The sequence below is a fragment of the Henningerozyma blattae genome, chromosome 3 (genome assembly GCF_000315915.1).
Source record: "Henningerozyma blattae CBS 6284 chromosome 3, complete genome".
Taxonomy (NCBI): domain Eukaryota; kingdom Fungi; phylum Ascomycota; class Saccharomycetes; order Saccharomycetales; family Saccharomycetaceae; genus Henningerozyma; species Henningerozyma blattae.
The window spans coordinates 829,018-856,051 of record NC_020187.1 but is presented as its reverse complement, the minus strand read 5'-3'; the positions used below and the strand labels follow the sequence as shown (position 1 = coordinate 856,051).

Genomic DNA, 27,034 nt, shown 5'->3' with positions numbered 1-27,034 from the left:
GTTATAAATCTATAGTATACTTTGAGTACTTTCTCCTACGTTACTTTTAGAGTATTCTATCTTTTATTTGCAAATGCCATTTGATTGCATTTAGTCAAATTCCCTTATGCCACATAATTTCTATCGGCCGAGAGAGTTAAAATATTTTACAATGGAATGCAATCAGTTTATGATCATTTGATATACTTTATGGTGTCGCGATTTGATTATCATTAATACAGGTAAAATATTAGGCACTAAATGAAGGTAAATATTTTAGGAGATGAGATGCCTTGAAAAAATTAAGCATTCTGGAATGAATGGGGTATGCATTATATAAGACAGCAATAAATATTTAGAATTTCAAGCTCTTCAACGTTATTTTTCTTTTAATATTTTATAATAGCATAGCATAGTGTTTTTATAGAAAGACTTTTAGATATATTTTGATATTAAAATGTCAGAGAAATTGATTGAAATTAAAAATGAGTCTAGCTCGAGCATTAATAAAGAATCATCTAAAATATCAGTCATTTCAACTGAATATACCTCTTCTTCTTCTTCAATTGATATTAATAACGAGGATACAGATGTTGCATTGAAGTTTTTAAAAGAAAATAAGGGTTTAAGTGATGTAGAAGCTGGCAATTTGAAAATTTTTACAGATATATCAGAGACAGCTATTTTGCATGGTACACATCAATTAGATCCTAAAATTTTAAGAAAAGTAGATTTTGTTATATTACCCTTTCTATGTGTCACTTACTTATTTATGTTTCTAGATAAAGCATTATTAAATTATGCTGCTGCTATGGGTATTAATGATTATTTGAAAGATAATGAATTTTCTAATTTAGGGACCATCTTTTCTGCTGCATATATTTTTATGGAGCCGATAGTAACTTTTTTGATTCAGAGGTTTCCCTTATCGAAAGTCTTGGGTACATTTATTTGTCTATGGGGAGCTGTTTTAGCATGCCATTCTGCTTGTAAAACATATGCTTCATTAATGATAGTCCGGACCCTCTTAGGTATATTCGAATCTTCGAGTGCTGTTGGTTGTATTGCAATTAGTGGTATGTATTACACTAAATCGGAACAAAGTGCAAGAATTGGCTACTGGGCTATTCAAGCTGGTACTGGTTATGTAGTTGGTGGTTTAATATCTTTCGGTTTCTTACATTACCATGGAACCACATTTTTATCATGGCAAATAATGTTTTTAATTGTTGGTTTAGCTACCGTTGTATTTGGCATTATAGTTTGTGTTTTCTTACCTGACAATGTTACTAAGGCATATTTCTTAACTGCAGAGGAGAAAATTCAAGTATTAGAGCATATTAGAAATAATCAAACCGGTTTAGAAAACAAAAAGTTTAAAAAGGAGCAGGTTAAAGAATTATTTTTAAAGGATAAACTAACATGGCCAATGTTAATAATGACAGTCTGCTCTCAAATTAGTACAGGTGCTATTGGTAATTTTTCAACTACAATTACTGGAACCTTTGGATTTGATTCTTACGAATCTGCCCTGTTACAGTTGCCTATTGGTGCTATTACCGCTTTAATTATTTTTATTACAACACAGATGTTAACCAGATGGGGGAAAATTACTTTAATATCTATTTCAATGGAAGTTGTCTCAATTATTGGATGTATTGTGATGCTAACTATGTCTTTGGATCACAAGATTGCTAACCTATTTTCGTTGTATTTGTTATATAGTGGTTCGTGTGTAATCACAAATATTTATATTTGGAATACCTGGAATACTTCTGGTTATTGTAAGAGAATTTTCCGTAACGCCAGCACTATGGTGATGTGTGCCTTAGCAAATATTATAGGCCCACAAATGTTTAGAGCCAGTACTGCTCCAAGATATATTCCAGCTAAAATAGCCCTATTAGTTACTCAAAGTGTTTGCATTCCTCTTCAGTTCTATATCGGTTGGGTGTGTAAGAAGGAAAATGAAAAGAGAGATAATGAAATGAAAGAGAGTATTAAAGTAGAAGACAAGGGTAAGGTTGTTCAAACATATGAATTCTTAGATTTAACTGATATTCAAAATAGAAACTTTAGATACATATACTAGCTCCTGATTTTTAGCATCAATTTTTATTTTACTGTACAATATATTGCATTACAGTAATTTTTTTTTTTTTAATTCTTAGTTTTATTTTTTTCGATTGCATATCTTTATTCTAGAGTTATATAGTCGACTTTTCTAATTTTTTTCAATTCAAATAATACTTAATTCTTTAATTTTATCAAGCCCCTAAAAATAAATTCTTCCTTTATTTAATGATATTTTTTTCACTCTTTTGAATAATTGCTATTAGCTATTGTTCTCCCAGGATATTTTATGGGTTATTAATATCTACGTAAATTACTGAAAAAATAGTTTAATTTTTAAAATTTGAAATCAGAAAATAGATTTATTTAAAAAGTAAAGTTGGCTTCTTTCATACATTCCATTGGCCAGTATCTTGGTAAGGATATAAACAAGAAACCAAATAACTAGTGGCTATAATTGTAATCAGATGCTCTTGAAAGTTCTGGTGAGGAGTTAAAATTCAATTGGTTTCTAACCACTTTCAGCAAATGGTAGTACTACAAATTAACATATATACACAAGAGAAAGTTGTCCTTCAAATAATGAAAAAAAAAGGCAAATACGTATCCTAATTGTTCCGTAAAATTCCGAATGCATCCGATATAGTTTCAAAATGGTCAAAGTGATTCAATTTTTTTAAAATTCTTAGAGCTCCATATTTTTGTTCGATGAAAAATTTAGATATCGATGAGATGAGATGCGAAAAAATAAGTAAAGTACAAAAAGGAAGGATTAATAAATAAGCTAAAAGCACGCACCTCAGCATTGATATGTCTCAGATGATGTCCAATCCCGATGATTTAGACGATGGTTTATTATATGATAATGACCTGGATTATAACAATAATGAAGATGCGATAGATATTTCCAACATTGATGAACCAACAGAAGCATCGAAAGAAACTGATAAATTATCCAAGAAAAGAGAAAGAAACGATGGATCAGAATCAGAATCGGAATCAGAATTAGAAAAAAAGCATGTGGATAATGATGAATCTAAAGTGTCAAAAAGACAAAAAAAATTAAAAAATTCTAAATTACACCAAAAGAAACAAGAACAATTAGAATATGATATTAAGCAAAGAAAAGATATTGCAAAAGCAGGCGGTGAAAAGATTGTCGAATTTTTTAGTACTTTAATTCGTAAAGCTAACCCAGATTTGAGTGCATTGGAATTGGGAGAATTATATTTTAAAAAAGAGGATTTTCTCTGCAGTGCCAAATTCGAAGATGAACGTAATTTAACAAATTTTCCCAAATTTATGGATAACTTTTCCAAATCACCAAAAGCTATTGTTTTATCAATGTCGAATATTAGAGTAGCAGATGTGACGCGTAGTTTGAATTTCGGTAATAATAGCAAGTGTATTAAATTGTTTTCTAAAAATAAACTAAAAGATGATATTAGCAGCATTGAAGCCATATTAGGAGAAGGTGCTAAAACTAAGAGATCAAAGAATGTAAAGTATTTTATTGTTACTCCTACAAGAATGGAAAAGTTACTAGAAAATACAGACTTGTTTTTTAAGGGTAAGGACAAATTAGATATTATATTAGATGCCAGTTATCTAGATAATAAAAAAAATAGCATTTTAACATCTGAAAATAGTGCTATTCTATGTAAAGTATTGAAGACTATCTTGAAGAATAAAAGTTCTGTTAAGGTAATTCTATATTAAACAAAATTATTAGTTGTATATTATTATATAGGCTTATATGTTATAAAACGAGTTTTGCATTTAATAATACCATAGCCTGTGCCAAAATGTAAAGTAATTTAACAATCATAAATACTATGGGATATATATATATGTTCTATAACACTTTATTATTATTCCGAGTTTCTCTATTATTTGAAACAATAAAATTCTTGATAACCAAACAAGATATAAAATACAGAATTTACGCGCTTTTAAAAAGTATTCAAAAAAATATTAAATTATTTGAAACATCAAAGATCAGAAATAACAGAAAGCATCGTTAAGAAGATTCCTAGATTGCAGCACAACAACAACAACAATTATTGGCTCAAAATGGAGAGCCCTCAATTATCTCAACCATCTTCCGTACCTATCGATGCCGATACTGATGCTCTCATATCCCGCCATTTATTAAGATATATTATGGCCTCAGAAGGCATTTGCCATGAAAATATGCTACTGCTTGCGCTATACGCATTGAACTTAGACTATTCAGGAGATTGCCAACAAGAAGTACTTGCAAGACAATTACAACTTTTAACTAACAATATCAATCTCAAATTAAATCCACTTGGCTATAAAATTATTCAAATAAATCACCCACTTGGAAAAGAAGCGGTGAATGCCAGCATTAAGAACTCAATTTTGAAACTCACATCTAAATACAACATTAGCTTTCGATCAAGTAGTAAGTTTTATGTGTATGTTAATACAGTTGATAAGGGTGTTGCACAATTGGCCACTAGATTCACAGCAAAGGAAATTTCCTACATTCGTTGGTGTTTAGAGATGTTTTGTAACGAAGGAAATAAAATTAATGAAGTAGGCCATATAAGTAATGATCATGCAGTTGTTAAAATGATTAATGAAGTCGTTCTGGATAATAATTGGAATAGAATTATATCATATAGGTGTGGCTCAACTGAATTAACAAGACAGGAATCAAGAAAGAATGAATTAGAAAATAATCCATCTAACATTTTAACAGCAAGTGAATCAGAGAAAGTTCTTACACAAATGTGCTCATATAAATGGTTCTATAGAACTTCAACCGGTAAAATTGGTATGGCATTACGTTGTTTTGCTGAGATCCAGGATTACTTAAAGAATATATTTGGGCTGCCGTGCTGTACTACATGTAGCCAAGTAGCGCTACAAGGTGTTATGTGTGGATCTGATTATTGCATAACCCAACAAGAGAATCGTACTGTTTGGCATCCAGATTGTTTCCGTCATCAATATATCCACGTTAACCAGAACTGTCCTAACTGCAATCAAAGTTTACATGAAAATGGGATATATATACTGTAGAAGTGTCACCATTATTGGACCACTTTCATTCCAACATATATTCCTCTTTTTCAAAAATGACTAACAAATGAAGTGCTCCAACAATAAGGATAAATAACATTGAAGCTATTTATTATTATTACATGCAGAAGCTAAAACAGTTATAAAGCAAAAATGAACTAGTATGCCCGTTCAAAGTAAAAATACAGATCTATATACAAGTGACTTATCATCAAAACGGTTAAACTCGTATCTTAGTTTCGGATTCAATTTTAGTTAATATTCACCTCGATACCTCGCTAGATATATGCCCATTTTTTTTATTCATACTACTATTTTAATGTTAAACCCATTATCGTAAACCACCACGGCGCTCTAACAAATCTTTAGCTTCATTAATCTTAGTAGCTAAATATGGAGAGCCACCTTTATCCGGATGATTAGCCAACATAATCCGACGATGAACCTCTTTTAATTTTTTCTTATCCAAATTTTGTTCACGTAAATTTAAGATTTGCAAAGCTTCCTTGGAATTCATTTTTGGTTCAAATCCACCCTTTAGAAAAGTAGTAGCAGCCTGACCACCACGAAGTTTAATGGAGATGCTACGATATGCGCCTGCAGCAGCATATAGTGCTAAAAAACCAGCCATTCCTGCTACTACTGGATGGTTATCCAGATAATCAAATGTTTTCTGCATGTAGCTAGTCTGTGGCAATTGGGGCTGTTTTTCATCTGTAATAGGTAGTTGCAGTTGGCTTAGATCTGTAACCAATTCAGATTGTGATTGTTGTTGAGTTTGATCAATAGCTGCCATCTTGTTATTTGAATAAATGGGACAGAACTCTAATCTCTTGCCTTTTCAATAATACGATCGAATATCAATTAACAATATTGTATCTAGATGAGACTTTTCATATATAAAACACGAATATAGATTTTTCACAAATATACTAGATATATTTTCTATTCGTTATACAACTTTAATAATCCGTAATAATGAATATTTCTCGGAAAACCGAAAACCCTACTTATTACAAATATCAAACCCTAATATTTACCCAAAACCCTGATGCTTCGTTGAATCATTTTTGGAAAAAATTTTTCAGACAAGGCTCATCGCTTTTTGTTTTTTTTTTTTTACTTAAAAATTTTAAACATAGTTTAACTCTATTCAATGAATAATTTTTAGCTGTATGAAATTTATACTACATAAGAAATATTTAGATCTAAGGTGAATATTTCTATATTAAGTCTAAGCATAACAACTAAGTTACTATATAATTCCACAAGATGAGAATCTACCAATGTCATTTCTGTTCTTCACCAGTATACCCAGGCCATGGTATAATGTTTGTACGTAATGATGCTAAAGAATTTAGATTCTGTCGTTCAAAATGTCACAAAGCCTTTAAACAACGTCGTAACCCACGTAAATTGAAATGGACCAAGGCTTTCAGGAAAGCTGCTGGTAAAGAATTGGCTGTCGACTCTACCTTAACATTTGCACAAAGAAGAAATGTTCCAGTAAGATACAACAGAGATTTAGTTGCTACCACATTAAAGGCTATGTCTAGAATCGAAGAAATTAGATTGAAACGTGAAAGAGCATTCTACAAGAACAGAATGAGAGGTAATAAAGAAAAGGACTTCCTAAGAGATAAAAAACTGGTTGAAAGTAACCCAGAATTATTGAAGATAAGAGAAATTGAAATTGCTAGAAATATACAAAGAGAAGAAGAAAAAGCACAAAGAGCTGAAGAAGAATCCGAAGAAGAATCCGAAGAAGATATGGAAATTGATAGTGAAGAAGAAGAAGAAGAATCCAAGCAAAAACAAAAATCTTATTGAAGAACAAGAGAAGAAATTCCAAAAAACTTGCATTTTAAACCTAACAATAATAATCTAACTAAATAACATAGATAATTTTACAAAAAGAAGCAAAATTAATACCAGTAACATGATTATTTATATCTATACTGAACTCAAGTATAAAATTATTTTTTTTAGCCTATCTGACTTACCTTCCATCCTGCCACATTCATTCAATAAAATTCAGTTGATATATTCTTTGCTTTCATGAATTTATACAACAAAAACGGAATTATATAAATGAATAAATATTCATTATTTGAGTGTAATTATTAGGCTATTCTTAGAAATGTTCCTATCATATTATTATTAAATTTTTGTATAATTTTCCTTTTATTATCATGTATTATCTATCTAGATTCATATACACACCTCCTTAGAAACCATTATGTAAATTATTAATTAACCTTTGAATATATATATATTACTTTTTTTTTTCATTTGCTCGCTCCATTAGAATTGTTAAGGTAGCTTGTTGCATATTGTTTCAAAAATTCCTCGCCCTTTGAAGTATTTAAAAATTTTCTTAAACTTTTAATTTCATCTCCATTAATAATTCGAATATGTAAACATTCTAAAATGAATTGATTATCATTATTTCCTATTTTAGATTCATTGTAAACACTAATAGCTCTAACGTCCAATAAGCTTCCAATGATTGGCATAGACCCATTATCATATGTAATTTTTTCAATAACTTGAATATCGCAAAATACGCCTAGATTCGTATAATCAGTTGTAGTAGTAGAATTGAGTTCCTTAATATTACCTAATGTTAATTTATAATCGTAATTACGACAATAGTCATGCTTAGAGCTTTTTGTTGAAATATCAAGTAACTGAACAAATAATCTAAACCTCTTATTTTGCCTTGTTATAATCCTGCTTAGGCTTCTTAAATCTGTTATGATTAAACTCATGTTTTGTCATCAGGAATCCTTTGATATTCCATTTTTTTTACACAGCAATTTGTTTTTGATAAGGCAGTACAGGTATTTTCAACTCGTTGTTAGTATTGTCCTTAAAATTAACAAACAAATATCATACTATAGACAAATTCATTATATATAGGTCACAGTACAAAACACGTGATCAAAACAAAATTAAGCTTTTGTTGTAAGATGTATCAGAAGGGTAATATGACTAGCTCTGTTTATTTAGAATATTTTTCATTGAAGTTTAAGAATTGATAATATTTTGTTTTAATAACCAAGTACAACTCTATTTAACTTGACATACTTTATTAGTAATCGCAGCTCTCTTTAATCCCAAGCAATCAATGCTAATACTATATTTAAAGAAAATACCATTAAAGAAGACTATAGTATGGACTATTTAGACGCTTCATGATCATTTACAGAATTGATATCTTGCTTCAAGACCCTGGTAAAAGAAAACAACAGCAATCATGTGATCCCTACGAATCGCAGCAAAAAAGAAATGTAAAATATGATTTCGCCCAGGATCGAACTGGGGACGTTCTGCGTGTTAAGCAGATGCCATAACCAACTAGACCACGAAACCAAACGACAACTACAGGATTCGAACCTGTGCGGGCAGAGCCCAAGAGATTTCTAATCTATCGCCTTAACCACTCGGCCAAGTTGCCTCTTATTTGTTGGTGTTTGTTGTAAACCAACTTAGGAGTACGATACACTTAAATAATAATTACCAAAACTAAACTTAACAATCTTATTAACTTAACACCAGTTAATACTTCGAACTTACGAATATAATTGTTGTTTTTTTTAAACTAAATAACTATGTGAACAAACTATAAATTTATGTCTTAAGTCTGGAAAAGCTGGCCTTTAAATACTTTTCAAAGGTCAACGCCAGCTTTCCCATTTTACTTTAATTGGACTGTTTATAAACCTACTTACAAGGATAGGAGTGCACAGTTTAAGTAATGCTGGCTAACTAGTAGAGATTATGCATCGAACCGATATTCACAGGTATGCAACTAGCAATTGCTCAGTGTTATGTATAATTTCTAGTTAGCAACTTGTAGATGAGTATAAAGTCAATCTCGTCTACAACATGTGTTGTTGTAATACGAGACTAACAGGACAAGGATGGTGTTTCAGAGTTCGGTAGTTACAGGTTGTATTACACAAGATTATTGTATCTCCCCTTGGTCCTTCTCTATATAGTATATAATAGTATATTGATCTATTGATGTACTGGGATTCAAGAGAGTTAGATAATGTTATAAAGTGTTTAAGATGTAAAGACGATTACTTTATTTAGACATATAGAAAATGATATAATCATATTCCAGCAGAGTTTATATAAAAATTGGAATGGCATGATAGCATCATGCCAACAGGACAACGAGTCTATATTCTGTGGACACATCGTTTCTGAGGTTGGACTTTAGCGGAGAGTTACGTGCTTGACTGACACATTAGTGCTTGTTGGAATACAAAAATTCAAGAAATAATAAGCGGGTTTAGCTCAGTTGGGAGAGCGCCAGACTGAAGATTACTTCGGTTTAAGATATCTGGAGGTCCTGTGTTCGATCCACAGAAGTCGCATTTATTTTTTCAAAAATTCATGGTCACGTGGTTAATTTCAATTTGTTCTGTAATGACTAAAATCCTATAATATTTTTAAGTTGCAAATGTCTTTAAGTATCTCTTTAAAAGTTTATCCATTATTTTGCCTAGCTCTGGAGTTTTCATATTTATTTATCAGAACTTTATGGTATGATATGCTTTTATTATTGTCCTTCCATAGATAAATAACGTATGCAAAACTACAGAACTGTATAAAAATGACTTCTATTTATATTCCTAGAACTACAGGTTGTATAAAAAATCAATTACTTTGTAATATTTTCCTCTCAACATTATTATTTAAAAACTCCAGAGCTATTATCCAGCCACACCTCTATTTCTTTTACATTTAACTGCTCTTGCGCTAAGTTAGTTTGATCAACTTTTTAAAAGATATATACTTTTTGTAATTTATATCAAATTAATATATTGTACTACCATATAAAGTAATCTAATCACTATAAAAATCTTAAAGTAGTATTTTCATACTTCTGATTTATGTTTAATTATATTTTTTTTATTTAGTTCAAATATCAAACACTAATAATGATTTTTTGAAAAATCTTGAAATATTACCATTTTATGAAAATAGTAACTTAGTCATGTATTAGTGTAAGGCCTCTCAACAGAATGCCAACCTTTCTTTTTTTACATTGTTCTTCAGCAATTATTACACCAAGCTATAAAGTATCTTTTTTAATTCATTTGAAGTTTAACTTGCTAAAAATAATTTTACTAAAATTAGTGGAATATTTCACTTGTCATTTTAACCTTTGCAAATTAGATCATATATTCTCATTGCTTCTACTCAATTATTATTACTTGAAATGTACTTCACTAGTATAATAAAAATACTTTAAGTTACGAAATAATGCTTATAGTTTATTATTTTACAGTTATATATATTATACACGTTTACTTTACCTAAAAGATTCTATTCGGCAAGCTCTCTTGGAAGTTTGAAACTTACACAGAACATTGGCTTTGTTGGAGATACTTTACGTACTAGATGGAAGGAACATGATGCTAAAGGCAAAATTTCAGTTGTGGTATTCATAGATCGAAGAATTCTTTTGTGAACTCTTTCATATAATTCTTCCATAGTAGGCGTTTCATCATTATCATACTTTTCAAAACAATGAACATGAATATAAGGTAGATTTTTGGGAATTTCGAATCCATTATACAAGTGATTAAATTCGCCTAAGAAATCAATAGCACTATCGGGTAAATTCATAACAAAATGATTAATTTCGAAAGGTATTGTTATATTTTTAGTCTCAATCTCTCTTTTTTCCTGTAGAATTGATTTGGTATCATCATTAATTCTTCTCTTCTTCTTACGATGTTTAATTGGTAATTTAATAATACCATCTGGCTGTTGTTCGATCCATTCCTTTAACAGCATTGGCGATTTTTTAATAAATTCTGCACCGTCATAATTAAATGGTTTAACATTTTCTGTAACTTTATTTAAAATAATATTCTCCTTCAAATATTTAAAACTTTCTGGATTTAAGTCATTTGCCAAAACTATAACCTCCTTTTTACCTGCAGGAACAGCAAATGGCCCCACACCTCCAAATACATCACATACAACTTCATTTGGTTTAAAATATTGTGTAACCAATCTGTCATGCTCGGTATGTAATCTAGAATTCCAATAAACTTTACTAAAATCGAAACGGAACGTACAGTTAGACTCTTTTTGCTCAACAATTAAATTATCAGCTTTACCAGCAATCACTTTCATGGGGAAAGTTCTAAATTTGGTGGCAATTGAACTCACCTTATCTACTACACAATCAATTTTATTATTTTTATCTAAAATAACTTGACCAATTAAGCTATCATATGGTTTAAATTCTTTTCTTAAATTTAAATGAGCTATATGACCAGTGATTGTAAAACCAGTTGGTATTTCATCAAGAAATTCCTCAGGTAAGACAGCCCTTAAGATTTCTTCTGCTTTCCAAAAATCATAATCTAATATATATTCATATGGCATTAGTTCAGCATTGGTATCTTTTAAAAATTGTTGAGCGTCTGGTGATAAAATTTTTGGAACATCATTTAAAGAATTAATTGAATCAGTCAATAGAACCCCCTTTGAAACTATGCTATTATCACAAGCCGCTGCACTTTTAGATTCTTCTTCTGATTTTGGTGATGATAATTTAATGACATGGGGAATACGAGGAACTCTTAAGATAAATTGTTTAAAATTTTTCGAAAACAAGCTAATGTTTTTTGGATCTGGAAATTTAATTACACATAGAGGCAATTTTGTTACAAAAAAAGATCTATCTAAAATCTTCATATCACGCTTAACTGGCGGATGATAATTCATTTTGTAAATTAACTTATTTTTACTGTAAATTGAGCTTGATTCAAAGGTTTTCGATAAATTTTTAATAATAGTAGCTTTAAAATTTGAATTTATCATTCAACTGGTATCCAGAATTGAGGTAATTCTTTTAAAGTTCTTCAAGGAGATCCTAGAATATTATTTTTTAATGAATATCAAATTTAATATTTTACCTTTTTTTAATTTATTTTATCAAACTATTAAATATATATATATATATATATATATTTTTCTTTTTTTTTACAATTTTTCCTTCATTCGGCTGAAGCCAGTCTTCTCATTATATACTTTTTTTCTTGTAGTAATTAAATATTATATTGATGAAATAGAATTTTATTGTTACAATTAAATATTAATTTAAACATATACAGAATCTATAGTAATAAATAGTAATAAAATTGAAGAAATAGAAGTTAATAAAAATTTATAATTTATAAAAATTAAAAAAAATATGGAAAGAGTGGCATTAAAAAATCGTGTCATTTTATCTTAAGTTATAGAAATCAACATTGAAGAGGAAATATATATCTTAATCATGTTTTATATTCAATGGTTTACCGTTGGCAAAAGTAGCAGCAACAATTAAAGGTAAGACTAAAGTGACATCTGCATAAACCTTAACGGATTGAGCTTCAGCTTTGATCTTACCCCAAGAGACAGCTTCATCAGGTCTTGCACCAGCATCAGAACCATCAAATTCTTGGGCAGTATTAATGTACACAGCGTAATCAGCACCGTTTCTCATCAAACATGCATTAGCAATATGATGCTTAATCAAACCACCACCTAAAATGATCATACCAGCTCTAGAGGCTTCCATGGACATAGAGTTCACTTTACGAATATCAGCCACAATATCTAATCTTAATTGTTGTGGAGAAGATTTGAAAGTGTGGAAGAATAACATATCACCAATGGAACCATCTGTAATTGCTGGACAGAAGACTGGAATGTTATTCTTGTAAGCCCAATAAATTACGGAAGATTCATCATTAATTTCCTTACCTAAACGATGGATCAATTTAGATGGTGTCCAGATTGGAGATTCCACGTCTTGATTTGCATCCATACAGCTATTACCATGCTTGGCAACATAGGCTTCTTGTTCTTCCAACATTTTGTCTAAAATTGGGACAATCCATTCTTCAAACTTACAATAATTGTCATTTGGTACTAACAAGTTACCAATACGGTTTAAACCTTGATCACGCAAATTAGACCCCTTTAGGGTGAAATCACCTAAATAGGTTGGTGCTAAACATTTGATAATATCTTCTTCAATACCACCAGCAGTAGTTACTAAGGCATCAATCATTTTATTTTTAGCCAAATAACATAAAGATTCACGAATACCAGAACTGATTAAATTTGAAGTATAACCCATGAAAATTGTAGTCTTCTGATAACCCTTATCATCAAAACATCCCTTTTTATCATGCTCACTTAAATCATCGATGTGTTTCCCTCTCCATTGTCTCATATTGTCAATGATATCACAAGCTTGACCTAAAGCGCTAGCTTGAAACCCCATATTTTTCATATTAGCAATTAAGTCAGAAGCTCTCATATCGACAGCTTCCTTCTTACTATAATCAATACCATGGACTTTAGTAGTACCTTCTGGCATTTCCACAGATTGCTTTAAAACAGCATCAGAAAGAATATCTGGTAATTTATCATTAATATTAGACATGACTGAAATTTTTGTTATTGGCTCACCAGTATATATGAATTAATAATACGCTATTATGAAGTAATTAATAAATAATATTCATCATTATTTGTCTTAAATATAAAATTAAAAGAAGTTGAAAAAGGTAAAATTGAATCTTGTAATAGTTTTTCACTTGGTTTTACCAAATTTGCTCATTGCCAGTGCCCGAATCTTGTTGCCGGTTTCGTCATTTGAAGAATTTTTTTTTTCAATTTGGTACAAAATTTTCATAGGATCCAATAGCTAATAGAAAATAAAAAGCTCGAATGCCAAGAGTATGATTATGCTTATATGATTTTGATGATAATGATTTTTAGAAAAACTACTTGTTGTAGGATGCCATTTTTTTATGGTTTAGTAGTGATCAAAGCAGATAAATAGACGAATGAAGGGTCTTTAGCAGAACGAATATGTGCCTCAACAGGTCCATCGGGAACTGATGGTGATTTATGATAAACAATTTCAATAGGAATATCCTGATATAATATGTTGTGATTCTTATACTTGATACTCGAGATGTTTATACCAAGGTAAGCTGAGACTGTAGATGCGAGAGTTTGAAGTAAAAATGGGCCTTGTACGATTATAGTTTCATAACCTTCAATATCTTGAGTGTATGACTTATCCCAATGTATACGATGTGGATTGGAAGTTAATTGACTGTATTGAATAATATCAAGGTCATTAAATGCAAAGTTTTTGTTGATTATTTCACCAATAAGAGGCGTCTGGTTCGCAGCCATTGTAGACCTACTATATTTAGAGATCTTATACACCAAAGTTCGTAATTCCCTTGATATTAGAGTATCTGCTTTCGCATCACTAATTATGACTCTTTCCATACAGACGTGATATTCATCTTTGAACTTCTTGATATACTTTAATTTTTCATTACATTTGTAGGCTTCATTTATCTTTAATTCATTATACTTCCTAATCTCACCTTGCCCCCACAAACGCCTCTTGTATAATAGCGAGTTATTTTTTAAAATATTTGAAGGAGTTTGATATTTGAAATAACCATCCTTATCTTTTTCTTCTGCAAAGGGATTACAAATCAATAACTGGTCTGATAGGTTTGCAGCTAAGCTAGATTTAAGGTTTTTAGACAATAATATTTTCCGAAATTGTATTAATTTATCTCTTGTTAAATAATCTTTAAAAATCAATTCACTAACCTTTGACATGCTAATATACTTGCCTTTGACATATCAATTAGACTACTGTCAAAATTGGATAATAAAGCCAGATAGCTTATTTATGTATTATTCTTAAGTAAATGACAAATCTCTGTTTTTTTTGAACTATCATATATATTTACCGGAGTATTTCTAAATAAGGTTTTTTTATCAACTTCTAACCATTATAAGGAATCTTGAAAAAAATTCAAATAATAGTAAGTATCAAAACAATGTGAAATATTAAAGGAATGCAAAATGACAAAGAGAAGTTTAAAAGGCTCTAATGTTAATAGAGATAAAATTAAAAAGAGTAAAACGACAATTGAAAGTCAATCTAAACCAATTTTTCAACTCGAAGGGAAATTCGAGAGTTATGATAACAATGATGATGACAATAATGATGATTATGTGTATTATGAAAGTGAAAGCGCGAGTGATACTGAGGGAGAAGATAGCATCGATTGGCAAGATGTCATCTTAGAAAATGTAGTTAAGGTAACTTACGAAAACCCTAAACCTATTCCAACAAAAGAAAAGACACAATTAAAACAATACAAGAAATTAAAATATTGTCTAAATATTTTTCTAATACCGTTTTTTCTTAGAGTTTTAAGACAACGAAGTCATTGGACTAAAGATGCGAGACTTAATAGAAGATTAAAACGATCTATACCTAAGCTAATCGCAAAAAAATTCTCCATTTGGATCAAAAAACGAAAATCTTTGACTCCTAATGAACATGGTAAAAAGACATTAACATGCCTTATTGGATTAGTAATGTGGTTTCGATCTCATTATCAAATTAATAGTAATGGATTCAGGCAAAACTTCATAAGATATCAATATTTAATTAAATATGTTCAAGATAAAACAGTCAAGGATTATTCAAAGATCAATAAACATATCTTGAATGATCAACACCAATTCTATGGTTCTAGACCTGAAATATTGGAAGGTATTGAAGATATTCGGAAGATGGCTAAAAATAAAAAGACAAATAGAGATATATTAGTAATATTTTTCATTATTATCTTAAAGAATTTAATTCCTGAATCAAATAGATTGAAAATTGTTTTATGTTTTGCATTACCACTACATGATTTCAAAATTTCATGTTCTGATCCTTTCATGGAAATAGTTAAAAAAAGGCATGGTTATGTACCTAATAAATTTGATACTGATCTATTACAACCTAATTTTTGGATTGAACTTTATCTTAGTGAGGATTCATTGCAATATTTTTATGTGATCGATCCAGTGATTCACGTCCAGAACGGAAAGGATGTGGTTGTGAAGAAATATCAAGTTAATGAGTTTGTTAACGGGTTTGAACCCAATATTCAATTAGATAATAATTTAACTCAAACATTCACAACTGTCATTGGAATTGATATTGATACCAATAATATTAAAAATATCACGTCGAGGTATGTCAAAAATGTTAATTATCAATTTTTCAACGAAGAATTTTTAAATACAAGCCAGTCACTTACAATACGTAAATATAATTTTTTACAATCTCAATTAAAAATTTTCAATCGAGTTCCAAAATCTACAAAACATTATAATTTAATGAAACAGATTTCTGACAAAAATTATACTTTACCCAAGAACATCAAAGAGATGAAAGCATCTGATAATTTTATCATCCCCTCACTTTTAAAACAAAGACAAGTAATGAAACCTGCTTCTAATTCTATAGGATCATTCTCATATCGAATAGCTAATACTGATATGATTAAAAAAGAGCCCGTATATTGGAAAAGTGATATTCTTCATTTGAAAAGCGAACAACACTGGAATATTCTTGGCAGAACTCTTAAAACAGGTTCAACCCCATTGAAATCGATTATCCTTAAACCCAAAGGGGAAAACAAGCTACCAATAAATGATTCACCAATACGATATTTATATGCATTTGAACAGACTATAAAGACACGGCAACTACCCAGTACTTATAAAACAAGTACAGGAGAAGACTGCAAAATAATGGATGTCAATTTTTACAAGAACAAATATGGAAACGTAGAAATCTTCCATAGAGACACCCTACCACAAGGGTTCAAATTGATTAAAATTACTCCCTTCTTAAAACCTAGTATCCATTCATATAACAAACAATCATCGCGATATACCTCTCACTCTCGTATTCGTTACTTAGATGTAGTAAGTGGGTTTGACTTTAAACAAAAAAATGGATTTGCTACGCCCGTAATAAAGAATATTATGGTTAACGATCACGATGAAGCTATAGTCAAGAGACTTGAATACCTTGAAGCTCAAACTTCTACTCTTGACGAATGGGCTACTCTACTAAAGATGCTACAAATAAAAGACCATCTTGATGGATCTTATGGAAGTCTAGCCAAGGATTAGGAATTCAGAATGAAGAATTAAGAATTCGGAAGTAAGAATTCAGAAGTAAGAACCAAGATAAAGGCAATATTGTGACGGTGCTAACCCAAAAAACCCCCCTCTTAGTAAATTCCCAACCCTAAACGTTTTGGGTTTTTTGATCGGTTAAATTTGTCCTGAAAATTGAAACCAAAAAAAAAAGCAAAAAGCAAGAAAGCAGCCGAAGTGATGAGATGAGATATGTTAATCATTTATACTTATAATATAGATTTGAGATTTGATATAGGACCAAAAAAACAGCAAACACTACATTTAAAAGTATTTTTTTATAGTTAAAGATTGACAAAGTATCTAAAGCCGTATTTTTTACAGCATTATAAGTTCATTTGGTAGGTATAGTTTATAGAAAAGAAAAAAGACAAAAGCAAACAAATTTATACAGTTTATAGAAAATAGACAAAGGGAACCGTACATCAATATATTCCTATTTATTTATCATATATCGAAGCTTCTCTAAGACACAGCGATTAGATGAATAATATAAACTAACTCATAGATTTATAACTTTCCAAAAACTGAAAAATGACCAACGAGTCAACTGTGGTTAATCGTCTGGCCCAATGGCAGCCTGACGAGTCTATCGATTCATGCTTACATTGCCAAGTTAAATTCAACTTCTTAACAAGAAGACATCATTGTAGATGTTGTGGGGGTATTTTTTGTGGTAATTGTACCGATCGGTTTTGCTATTACGAAACTACTGGTAAAGTTCGAATTATTCAAAGAAGTTCTAAGGACACCAATAAAAAAGAGTTACCTCCATATAGGACTTGCATTCCTTGCTATTGTTTCTTAAGCCAAGAGGGCTTGTTATTAAACAGGACTATTCGATTAAGATTACAACCAGATTCACAATCTATTTCAAATACGCATACAGATGCAAACGCTGCTACCAATAGTCATGTCACTACAGATGAAGCTTTAAATAATATGATACAAGAAGTTTCTAAGTCTGATTCAGAAACTGAAGAGAGCCATGAATTATTAACCGCTGATAGGACACCAGAGTTATCAAATACAAATAGTAACTCTAGCAGTGGTACCAGTACTTGTTCTGGTAGTAGTGACAACAATACTTCTATATCTGTGTCTTATTCTGCTTCTATTGCAACGCCAGCAATTACCACTGATGTACGACAAGTTCTAAATACCCAATCTAGAAATGATCAAGATTCAGCTTTTTGCCCAGTTTGTAATATCGATTTATCACAATTGAGTGATGATACAAAGATTGAACAACATATTCAAAGATGTATAGAAAATGCCGAAGCTATTCAACAGCACAAGAAAGTCTCTTTGAATGCAGAATTATTATTATCAGAAGTTGCTTTAAAGAGAATGCTGGTATTTAAAATGCCACCTTCAACTACTAATGAAAATTCTTCGACTGGGTGTGATTTTGATCAAAATGAATGTCCCATTTGCTTCGAAGAAATGGAACCAGGTACTAAGGTTGGTAGATTAGAATGCTTTTGTGTTTTCCATTATGATTGTATTAAAGCATGGTTCAATAAAAAGGCCAAAAAAATTTACGCAGCAAATACGTCACAAACTACAACTGGGGAATCAAACCATATAGGAAAGAATTTATGTCCATTACATGATGCTATTTTTTAATTATTATCATAAGTGTACCCCATAAAAACAACCACACATACAAGTTTTAAATTATTTATACATTTTGCCTCTTTATCATATCTCTTTCCATCTCATCTCATCTCATCTCATCTCATCTAATCTCATTTCGTTCTCATAAAAATATATTAGCATCCTTCATAGTTTTTATTATTTATGCATTCTCATTCCTAGTTTCTTAATCTGTTTACTTAATTTATTTAATGATTTCTTTACATACATATCTCATCTTCTACTAATAATTATTTAATATTTCTTCATTTTTTTAGTATTATTATTTCACTTTTTATTTCCGCGGAAATTTAAAGTTTTCAAAATAATTGTATATAGAAAAATATGTAAAATATTTAAAAAATTCCGAAAAAAAAAGTGATGAGATGAGTACTTTATAAAAATATCTATTACAGATATTATTATAACTTAGATATACTTACCTTATCCAAGAGCAGTATTACATAACTTATCATAATATGAGCGAATTGAAAAAGAAAAGCAAAAAAAACTCTGTATCTAAAACAGATAAAAATAATACTAAAGATTTAGCATCTTTAGCTGCCAAGATTAAAGCTAAAGCTCTAGAAAATAAGAAAAAGGAAGAAGAAGAAAAGCTAAAACGAGGCAAAGACACAGAAGCTTCAGATGAAGATCAATCAGATGATAATTCTAATAAAAAGGATAAAGATAATCAAGAAGCTGAAGAAGACGAAAACGAATATGAAACCTTCAGCAGTTTTTCTGAATTGAAATTAGTACCTGAATTAGTTGAAGCTTGTAAGAACTTAAACTATGAAAAACCTACACCAATTCAATCAAGAGCTATTCCACCCGCGCTTGAAGGTAAAGATATAATTGGTTTGGCTCAAACTGGTTCTGGTAAGACCGCAGCTTTTGCAATTCCAATTTTAAATAAATTATGGGAAGATCAACAACCTTATTATGCCTGTATTATGGCTCCAACCAGAGAATTAGCTCAACAAATTAAAGAACAATTCGATTCTTTAGGTGCCCTCATGGGTGTTCGTAGTGTTTGTATTGTTGGTGGTATGAACATGATGGACCAAGCTAGAGATTTAATGCGTAAGCCACATATCATTATTGCCACTCCAGGTAGATTAATGGATCATTTGGAAAATACTCGTGGGTTTTCCTTAAGAAAACTAAAATTCTTAGTTATGGATGAAGCTGATAGATTATTGGATTTAGAATTTGGCCCTGTATTAGACCGTATTTTAAAAATTTTACCCACTCAAGGAAGAACCACATACCTATTTTCTGCTACCATGACGTCTAAAATTGATAAATTACAAAGAGCAAGTTTAACTAACCCAGTTAAATGTGCAGTTTCGAATAAATATCAAACTGTAGATACTTTAATTCAAACTTTAATGGTTGTTCCCGGTGGCTTAAAGAATACTTACTTGATTTATTTAATAAATGAATTTGTTGGTAAAAGTATTATTATATTTACTAGAACAAAAGCTAACGCTGAACGTCTTTCTCTTTTATCAAACACTTTAGAATTCGACGCTATTGCTCTACATGGTGATTTAAACCAAAACCAAAGAACTGGTGCTTTAGATCTTTTCAAAGCTGGTAAGAAATCTATATTGATCGCTACAGATGTTGCAGCAAGAGGGTTAGATATTCCATCTGTTGATATTGTTATTAATTATGATATACCTGTGGATTCTAAATCATACATCCACCGTGTTGGTAGAACTGCCAGAGCTGGTAGATCCGGTAAATCGATTTCTCTAGTATCCCAATATGATTTAGAGTTAATTTTAAGAATTGAAGACGTTCTGGGTAAAAAATTACCAAAAGAAAATGTTGATAGAGATATAATATTGTCCTTAAGAGATTCTGTTGAAAAAACTAATGGTGAAGTTATTATGGAATTAAATAGAAGAAATAAAGAAAAACAATTAAGAGGTAAAGGTAGAAGAGGCAGAATGATTGCAAAGGATAACATGGATAAGGACGAACGTTAAGCAGTTTCTAAATAATAAAATTTGTATCATACCATCTATAAATGTGATATGTTTATTTATAGTAAACCACATAATATTTATTGTAACATATAATTTTAAACGAATTTACATTATTTGTAATCACTATATATTTAATAATTGGAAATCCAAATAGTAACATAGCAAAAGAATATAATAATCTGAAATTGAGTTAAAAATAAGGTACATTTTTCAAGGAAAATGGATTTATTTGCTATGGGACCAAGATAACAATGAAAGCTTCACAAAAAAAAATAAAAATTATTGATCGAAATATTATAAAAAAAGTCAATATACTTTAACTAGAGTTACCTTTAATAAATGTTCAATCATATTGATCAACTAATAATTATTATATATTTGTATAAACTTCTTTTTATTCACGTGAGTTCTACTATAGTTCAACATTTTATCATTTTGAACGATAACTTTTTTTTTCTGGAATTTTTTTCACCCTAAGCAATACTCATCGAAATTTACCAGCAAGACTAAGAATCTGAAGTACAATTTCATACAGCGATGCCTACTAGAAAAGAGAAGAGCATAAGTTGAATAATGTATACTGTCTAATCATTAAAATTCTTGTTTTATTAACAATAGAATTTTCTAATATAGTACCAAATATATATAGTCGAATAAAATGTCTTCCCCAGTTATCGGTATTTCCTTTGGTAACACCTCCTCTTCTATCGCTTACATCAACCCAAAAAATGATGTCGATGTTATTGCCAACCCGGATGGTGAACGTTCTATTCCATCTGTTTTGTCTTACGTTGGTGAAGATGAATACCATGGTGGTCAAGCGGTTCAACAACTAGTTAGAAACCCAAAAAATACCATCATCAACTTCCGTGATTTCATTGGTTTACCATTCTCTGAATGTGATGCTACCAAATGTGCTAATAGTGCGCCAATTATTGATATTGACGGTAAGGCTGGTTTTGCCATTACTAGAGGTGAAGGTGTTGAGGAAAAGATCACTGTTGATGAAGTTGTTTCCAGACATTTAAACAGATTAAAATTGGCTGCTGAAGATTATATTGGTACTAAGATCTCTCAAGCTGTCCTAACTATCCCAACAAATTTCACTGGTGAACAAAAATCTGCCTTAATTGCTTCTGCTGCTAAAGTTGGTTTGAAGATCGTTCAATTCGTAAATGAACCATCTGCAGCATTGTTAGCTCATTTAGAAGCTTTCCCAAATGAAAAAGATGCTAACTATGTTGTTGCCGACTTTGGTGGTGTCAGATCTGATGCTGCTGTTATTGCAGTCCGTAATGGTGTTTTTACCATCTTAGCTACTGCTCATAACACTGCTTTAGGTGGTGATAACTTAGACGATGCCTTAATAGAATATTTCGCTAAAGATTTCCAAAAGAAAACCCAATCTAACCCAAGAAAGAATGCTAGATCTATGGCCAAATTAAGAGTTAACTCTATCACAACTAAAAAAACCTTGTCTAACGCCACTTCTGGTACTATCTCTATTGATTCTTTAGCCGATGGTTTCGATTATCACACTTCTATCAACAGAATGAGATTTGAATTAACTGCCAACAAAGTCTTTGGTCAATTTTCTGCATTTATTGAATTAGTTATCTCTAAGGCTAACTTAGATTTATTAGACATCGATGCTGTTTTATTAACTGGTGGTGTTGCTTTCACTCCAAAATTATCTAGTAACTTAGAGTTTTTATTCCCAGAATCTGTTGAAATTTTAAGTGCTCAAAACAAAAACAGTTCTAGCAATCCAAATGAATTATCCTCTTCTGGTGCCGCTTTACAAGCCAGATTAATCAGTGCTTATGATGATGATGAATTAGCTGAAGCCTTACAACCAGTTGTTGTTAACACTCAACACACTTCCAAACCAATTGGGTTTGCTGACTCTGAAGGTAACTTCCACCCTGTTTTATTGGCCGAATCTTCTTTCCCAGTACAAAAGAAGGTTACTTTGAAGAGTGCTCAAGGTAATTTATTATTAAGCATCTACGAAGGTGAACACAAAATTGTTGAAAAAACCATTGAATCAGAAGCAAAAGAAGCTGATGATGAAGATTCTGAAGAGTACTCAGATGATGAACCAGAAGTTGTTAGAGAAAAAATTTACTCTCTAGGTGCTAAATTAATGGATTTGGGTATTAAAGATGTTAAAGGTGGTTTAGAAATCGCATTTAACTTGAACAAGGATGGTAAATTAAGAGTCACTGCCAGAGACTTAAAATCCACTAACGTTGTAAAGGGTGAATTATAATAAGCGTTGCTGTATACTACTGTTTTTAATATAAAAATAAAAAGCTCATCCTATAAGGAACACAAGATAACGGATAGATAATTTCTTTGTAATTACATATATACTATTTCAAAATAAACGTATTTAACTTTCATTGAAGAAACTAAGCTTTTAAGTAAATAATAAAGTCTTTAAGAGACATGTCACATATTCGTGTTTTCTGAAGTACTGAACAAAACAAATGAGTTCAGAAAGTTAGAATTTCTATTTTCTACAAATTTCTCCCATATTTTAGTAAATCTAATTTTAAAATGAATGAAGCTACTGGACATGACCCCTTTTAATAGGATATTGTAGATCATTTTCTTGTTAATCATCATTATTATTATTATGATTTCCAAAATTTCCGAGACGACTCCTCCGGTTTCGAATTGATGTGCATGATTTGAACAACATAGTAAGAGATTATGGTTAAATTAAAAGAAAAAACACACACAACTTCTCAAGTATTTTGTCAGTATAACTCAAATTACTCAACTTGACCACTAAATACTATATCTACAGAATAAACCCCAAAGGCACATCAATTTCGAATATTTTTTAGATAAGGCCATGCACACTGCGGTTTTAGACCCAATTAATGGACTAGAACAAACACAAGTCTCACAAAAGTCCATAGCAAAGCAATCTGAATTCTCTAATGAGAAAAAAGTATATTCTTCTGACTATAGCAAAGAGATATCGTCTTTAAAGAATGATTTATTCAAAATTAATAGACAATTTACCAAGTTAGAATCTCTAGTTTTATCTACCGACACTGCAATGATCTCGTCCATGGAAGATTTATTTAAAACAATCAATGCATTATCACATAATCAATCTGTACTTACAGATAAGCTAGATAATCTCCTCTCTAATCAAGTTAATAGTGACTCGCTGCTTAATAGTTTAAATGCAAGATTAAATCACATTTCAGAAGGCTACGCAGGACAGATCCAAGACTCTTTGAGGCTTATTACAGAGATCAATAATTCTGGTTTATTCTCTGTTGGTAAGAATAGGAAGAAATCTAAAATGAATCTTAATGGTGGAATCACTCCTAGGCTAAGAAGAAAAAGCATGCCAAGCTTCTCCAATAGTGGGCATGAAAGCGATTCTGATTCACGAACTGAGACTTCTGAAGATCAAACATCAGAAGATGAGGGTGATTTCATTGACGAAACTGAAGATCTGACAACAGATGAAACCTTTTTGTCAAGAAATACTTTGAAAAATCATAAGCATCTAATACACCGTAGGTCTAGGAGATCTCAATTGGAGAAGATTAACCTTATCCTAGAAGCAACTGCATTAAAATCGATTGAAAATATCAAACAGTTAGATAAATTTGTTAATGTGAATCTAACCTTGCCTATCAATAGTTCTAGGCAAAAAAATAAATATTTTTCTGCACCCGTAGCTTCAAAGAAGACCCTTAAGAGTAGGACTCCTCTAAATGCGTACTCTTGGATGTCTGATAATGATTCAGATATCAAAGAAACATTTCCTGGTCCAATCCCGCAATCTGAAAATCCAACTCACACTGATGTATCTAAAAACGATGCCTCTATTAAAAAAATTCCGATATCTTCTATGCTATCCCAAGTTGATGTACCGTTAAATCTAAATGAACCATCTAGTAATTCTAATAATGAGTTGGCCACATCTGCAGTTTCATCAACTAGTAACCTTAATTGTACTCTCTCTCAAGATTTATTTTGTAGACAAATGTCTAATACTCGACCAATAATGACAACTGATAAAAATCTGGTAAATGAGAATTTGACCGAAGAGTCAAATCTGATAGTTACGCGTCAAGACCAAGCTTCTTCCTTAAATCTTGCCTCTAATGCAGACGACGAAGGTAAACAGCCTAATATCTCTAGAAGCCGATCTGTTAACAATCTTACAATTCTTTCTGAAAAAGAGAATGGTAACACCAAATCTCGCAGATCATCTTCAATTAGTATACCAATACTTCCAGTAGCTGTACAAGGCATTTGCCCAACATTTGTTGCCGATGGAATAATACCCAATAGACATAGTTCAATATCTTCTCTCACAAATATTGATTCTTTAGATGTTTTACATTCTAAAAATATTGCACTTTCTCAGGATTTTGAGAAAAATAATCCGGCTAACTTTCAGGAGACATTTGATTACAATCGAAACTCACCTCCTAGTACAGTATTTGATCCCTCTGGTGAAACATATCATAACCCCTCAGCATTAGAAACCATTAAGGATAAATTAAAGTCATTTGAATCATCTAGGTCTCTACAATCTCTATTGGAAAACAATAAAGAAAAGAAACCCAAACCTACCCATAAATCGAAATATAAGATTGATTATCATACTGGTTTACCTCAAACAGATGAGAATAAAATATTTGTAGATGGATTATGGATTAGTAAAATACCTTCAAAGGAAAAAGAATTGCCAATATCCCAAAGGTTATCTAGCAGGCGTAGAATGAAACAAATTCCATTAAATGAAGTTGTTGTAAAATACGAGACACAACCTAACAAAGCTGTGCCTGGAAATTCTAACGGTGAATCAGATGGATATAACTCCATTGAGGAGGATATGCCACTAAGCTCTCATTCAAAAGTATCTAGTTTAAAAACATCACCTTCGCGAAGATTAAGGTCTAGAGAACTAGTCGAAAAAATCATATTCGATCCTTCCACAAACAGTAAGTCTAAATCATCATCAAGTAATACAAGCTTACTTAAATCCAAGGCAAAAGAGCTTAATAACGTTCCTCTCTTATCTACCAGAAACAGAAAGAGAAAATTATTTATCGATAATAGCGAAGAAGATATACCGGAATCATTGGAATCTGATGCTTCTTCCAAGGAAACCATCTCCCAATTTGGTACCCATTTCTCTAAAAGATCCAGACTTTCTGTCGTGAATAGTTCTTATTCTAGTAGACGAAATAGAACCAATTCTAAAAATAAAGAAATCATGATGAAAAAAATATCAAAGAAAGGAAATATTATCACAAAAGAGTCAATCAATACTATGTCTCAAATTAAATCTGAAAATCCTGAAAAAATAATCATTGATCTTAAAGCTCTACATAAGAAGAAAAAATCACAAAAACGAGCTGGCGAAAACCCAGAAGGTTATCCAGAATTAATTATCCATAACGACTTTGTATATTTGGAAACCAACTTAACTAAACCATTAACAGTTTGTGAATATTTAGAACTAAAGTTCAATAAAAATTACTATTGTAGAAGATTACCGATGATTATGTACGGCGTAACTTTGCCTCCCAAGGATACTATATATGAACCGATGGAGATCAATAGCCAAGATGAATCTGAATTAGAAGATATCATGAAAATTCTAGGTAACACCCCAGCGAATTGCAGTTTCTTACATGGGTTTGAATATTTTGTTTGTGAAACTCATTGGCTAAATAAAATGGCTAGAAAAGATGAGTTTCTGAGAGATTCTGTAAGAGGATGGGAAAAGAGAAAACATTTAATGTCTTTGGTTATCTATTGGAAACATCGTACCATTGAATCAAGACGATTACCAACTTTTACACTTTTCCATGCCACAAAAGAACTAGAAAATTATAGATTATTCATGCATGTAACATTCAGCTGGTTGAAAGATCATATCTCTCATATCAAGAGGTTTTTAGAAGCGTTTATAAAAGAACGTAGTAAAAAATCACATCCTTGGGCATTCCACAGCACACAAAATATGCCTGTTCTTGGCAAGAAAGGCACAACGTACAAGAACATTAATGCAAGAGTAGACAAGGTGATTCACATCAAAGTTTCTCGAGACCGTACAGCTACCAAGGGAATACCTTCTAGTAGTCTTTCTGCTCCCAAGAGAGAAAGTCGAAGCCACTAATCATTCAGTATTTCGCACCTCGTACTACATCAACTAGCAATACGATGCA

The 27,034-nt window shown here is 31.0% G+C and overlaps 14 protein-coding genes and 3 non-coding genes across 17 annotated transcripts; 10 read left to right on the top strand and 7 right to left on the bottom strand.

Annotated features, from left to right (window-relative positions):
- Nucleotides 1-436: 436 nt before the first annotated feature.
- Nucleotides 437-2,071, top strand: THI73 (Thi73p; the record flags this gene model as incomplete). The annotated part of the gene is made up of 1 exon (XM_004179634.1): nucleotides 437-2,071. The coding sequence occupies one exon, from the start codon at nucleotides 437-439 to the stop codon at nucleotides 2,069-2,071; it is 1,635 nt and encodes a 544-aa protein (XP_004179682.1).
- An 803-nt stretch (nucleotides 2,072-2,874) lies between these two features.
- On the top strand, nucleotides 2,875-3,771 carry CMS1 (Cms1p; the record flags this gene model as incomplete). Its single annotated transcript, XM_004179633.1, has 1 exon — nucleotides 2,875-3,771. One exon carries the CDS (start codon nucleotides 2,875-2,877, stop codon nucleotides 3,769-3,771), a length of 897 nt encoding a protein of 298 aa, XP_004179681.1.
- Nucleotides 3,772-4,125: 354 nt separating this feature from the next.
- NSE1 (Smc5-Smc6 complex subunit NSE1) lies at nucleotides 4,126-5,103 on the top strand (the record flags this gene model as incomplete). The annotated part of the gene is made up of 1 exon (XM_004179632.1): nucleotides 4,126-5,103. The coding sequence occupies one exon, from the start codon at nucleotides 4,126-4,128 to the stop codon at nucleotides 5,101-5,103; it is 978 nt and encodes a 325-aa protein (XP_004179680.1).
- Nucleotides 5,104-5,434: 331 nt separating this feature from the next.
- On the bottom strand, nucleotides 5,435-5,899 carry PAM18 (Pam18p; the record flags this gene model as incomplete). Its single annotated transcript, XM_004179631.1, has 1 exon — nucleotides 5,435-5,899. One exon carries the CDS (start codon nucleotides 5,897-5,899, stop codon nucleotides 5,435-5,437), a length of 465 nt encoding a protein of 154 aa, XP_004179679.1.
- A 476-nt stretch (nucleotides 5,900-6,375) lies between these two features.
- Nucleotides 6,376-6,933, top strand: RLP24 (ATPase-activating ribosome biosynthesis protein; the record flags this gene model as incomplete). Its single annotated transcript, XM_004179630.1, has 1 exon — nucleotides 6,376-6,933. The coding sequence occupies one exon, from the start codon at nucleotides 6,376-6,378 to the stop codon at nucleotides 6,931-6,933; it is 558 nt and encodes a 185-aa protein (XP_004179678.1).
- Nucleotides 6,934-7,391: 458 nt separating this feature from the next.
- On the bottom strand, nucleotides 7,392-7,874 carry TBLA0C03560 (uncharacterized protein; the record flags this gene model as incomplete). The annotated part of the gene is made up of 1 exon (XM_004179629.1): nucleotides 7,392-7,874. One exon carries the CDS (start codon nucleotides 7,872-7,874, stop codon nucleotides 7,392-7,394), a length of 483 nt encoding a protein of 160 aa, XP_004179677.1.
- Nucleotides 7,875-8,404: 530 nt separating this feature from the next.
- Nucleotides 8,405-8,478, bottom strand: TBLA0Ctrna7V. The gene has a single exon. It is a non-coding gene; the product is annotated as a tRNA-Val (tRNA).
- Nucleotides 8,479-8,481: 3 nt separating this feature from the next.
- TBLA0Ctrna11S lies at nucleotides 8,482-8,563 on the bottom strand. Its single transcript has one exon. It is a non-coding gene; the product is annotated as a tRNA-Ser (tRNA).
- An 837-nt stretch (nucleotides 8,564-9,400) lies between these two features.
- TBLA0Ctrna4F lies at nucleotides 9,401-9,491 on the top strand. Its single transcript is given in 2 exon segments — nucleotides 9,401-9,438; nucleotides 9,455-9,491. It is a non-coding gene; the product is annotated as a tRNA-Phe (tRNA).
- A 955-nt stretch (nucleotides 9,492-10,446) lies between these two features.
- TRM5 (tRNA (guanine) methyltransferase) lies at nucleotides 10,447-11,958 on the bottom strand (the record flags this gene model as incomplete). Its single annotated transcript, XM_004179628.1, has 1 exon — nucleotides 10,447-11,958. One exon carries the CDS (start codon nucleotides 11,956-11,958, stop codon nucleotides 10,447-10,449), a length of 1,512 nt encoding a protein of 503 aa, XP_004179676.1.
- A 451-nt stretch (nucleotides 11,959-12,409) lies between these two features.
- Nucleotides 12,410-13,573, bottom strand: DYS1 (deoxyhypusine synthase; the record flags this gene model as incomplete). Its single annotated transcript, XM_004179627.1, has 1 exon — nucleotides 12,410-13,573. One exon carries the CDS (start codon nucleotides 13,571-13,573, stop codon nucleotides 12,410-12,412), a length of 1,164 nt encoding a protein of 387 aa, XP_004179675.1.
- A 368-nt stretch (nucleotides 13,574-13,941) lies between these two features.
- On the bottom strand, nucleotides 13,942-14,781 carry HTD2 (hydroxyacyl-thioester dehydratase HTD2; the record flags this gene model as incomplete). Its single annotated transcript, XM_004179626.1, has 1 exon — nucleotides 13,942-14,781. One exon carries the CDS (start codon nucleotides 14,779-14,781, stop codon nucleotides 13,942-13,944), a length of 840 nt encoding a protein of 279 aa, XP_004179674.1.
- Nucleotides 14,782-15,030: 249 nt separating this feature from the next.
- On the top strand, nucleotides 15,031-17,151 carry RAD34 (Rad34p; the record flags this gene model as incomplete). The annotated part of the gene is made up of 1 exon (XM_004179625.1): nucleotides 15,031-17,151. One exon carries the CDS (start codon nucleotides 15,031-15,033, stop codon nucleotides 17,149-17,151), a length of 2,121 nt encoding a protein of 706 aa, XP_004179673.1.
- Nucleotides 17,152-17,712: 561 nt separating this feature from the next.
- TBLA0C03510 (uncharacterized protein) lies at nucleotides 17,713-18,807 on the top strand (the record flags this gene model as incomplete). The annotated part of the gene is made up of 1 exon (XM_004179624.1): nucleotides 17,713-18,807. One exon carries the CDS (start codon nucleotides 17,713-17,715, stop codon nucleotides 18,805-18,807), a length of 1,095 nt encoding a protein of 364 aa, XP_004179672.1.
- A 488-nt stretch (nucleotides 18,808-19,295) lies between these two features.
- Nucleotides 19,296-20,816, top strand: RRP3 (RNA-dependent ATPase RRP3; the record flags this gene model as incomplete). The annotated part of the gene is made up of 1 exon (XM_004179623.1): nucleotides 19,296-20,816. One exon carries the CDS (start codon nucleotides 19,296-19,298, stop codon nucleotides 20,814-20,816), a length of 1,521 nt encoding a protein of 506 aa, XP_004179671.1.
- Nucleotides 20,817-21,474: 658 nt separating this feature from the next.
- Nucleotides 21,475-23,088, top strand: SSZ1 (ribosome-associated complex protein SSZ1; the record flags this gene model as incomplete). Its single annotated transcript, XM_004179622.1, has 1 exon — nucleotides 21,475-23,088. The coding sequence occupies one exon, from the start codon at nucleotides 21,475-21,477 to the stop codon at nucleotides 23,086-23,088; it is 1,614 nt and encodes a 537-aa protein (XP_004179670.1).
- A 591-nt stretch (nucleotides 23,089-23,679) lies between these two features.
- Nucleotides 23,680-26,985, top strand: TBLA0C03470 (uncharacterized protein; the record flags this gene model as incomplete). The annotated part of the gene is made up of 1 exon (XM_004179621.1): nucleotides 23,680-26,985. One exon carries the CDS (start codon nucleotides 23,680-23,682, stop codon nucleotides 26,983-26,985), a length of 3,306 nt encoding a protein of 1,101 aa, XP_004179669.1.
- Nucleotides 26,986-27,034: the final 49 nt, after the last annotated feature.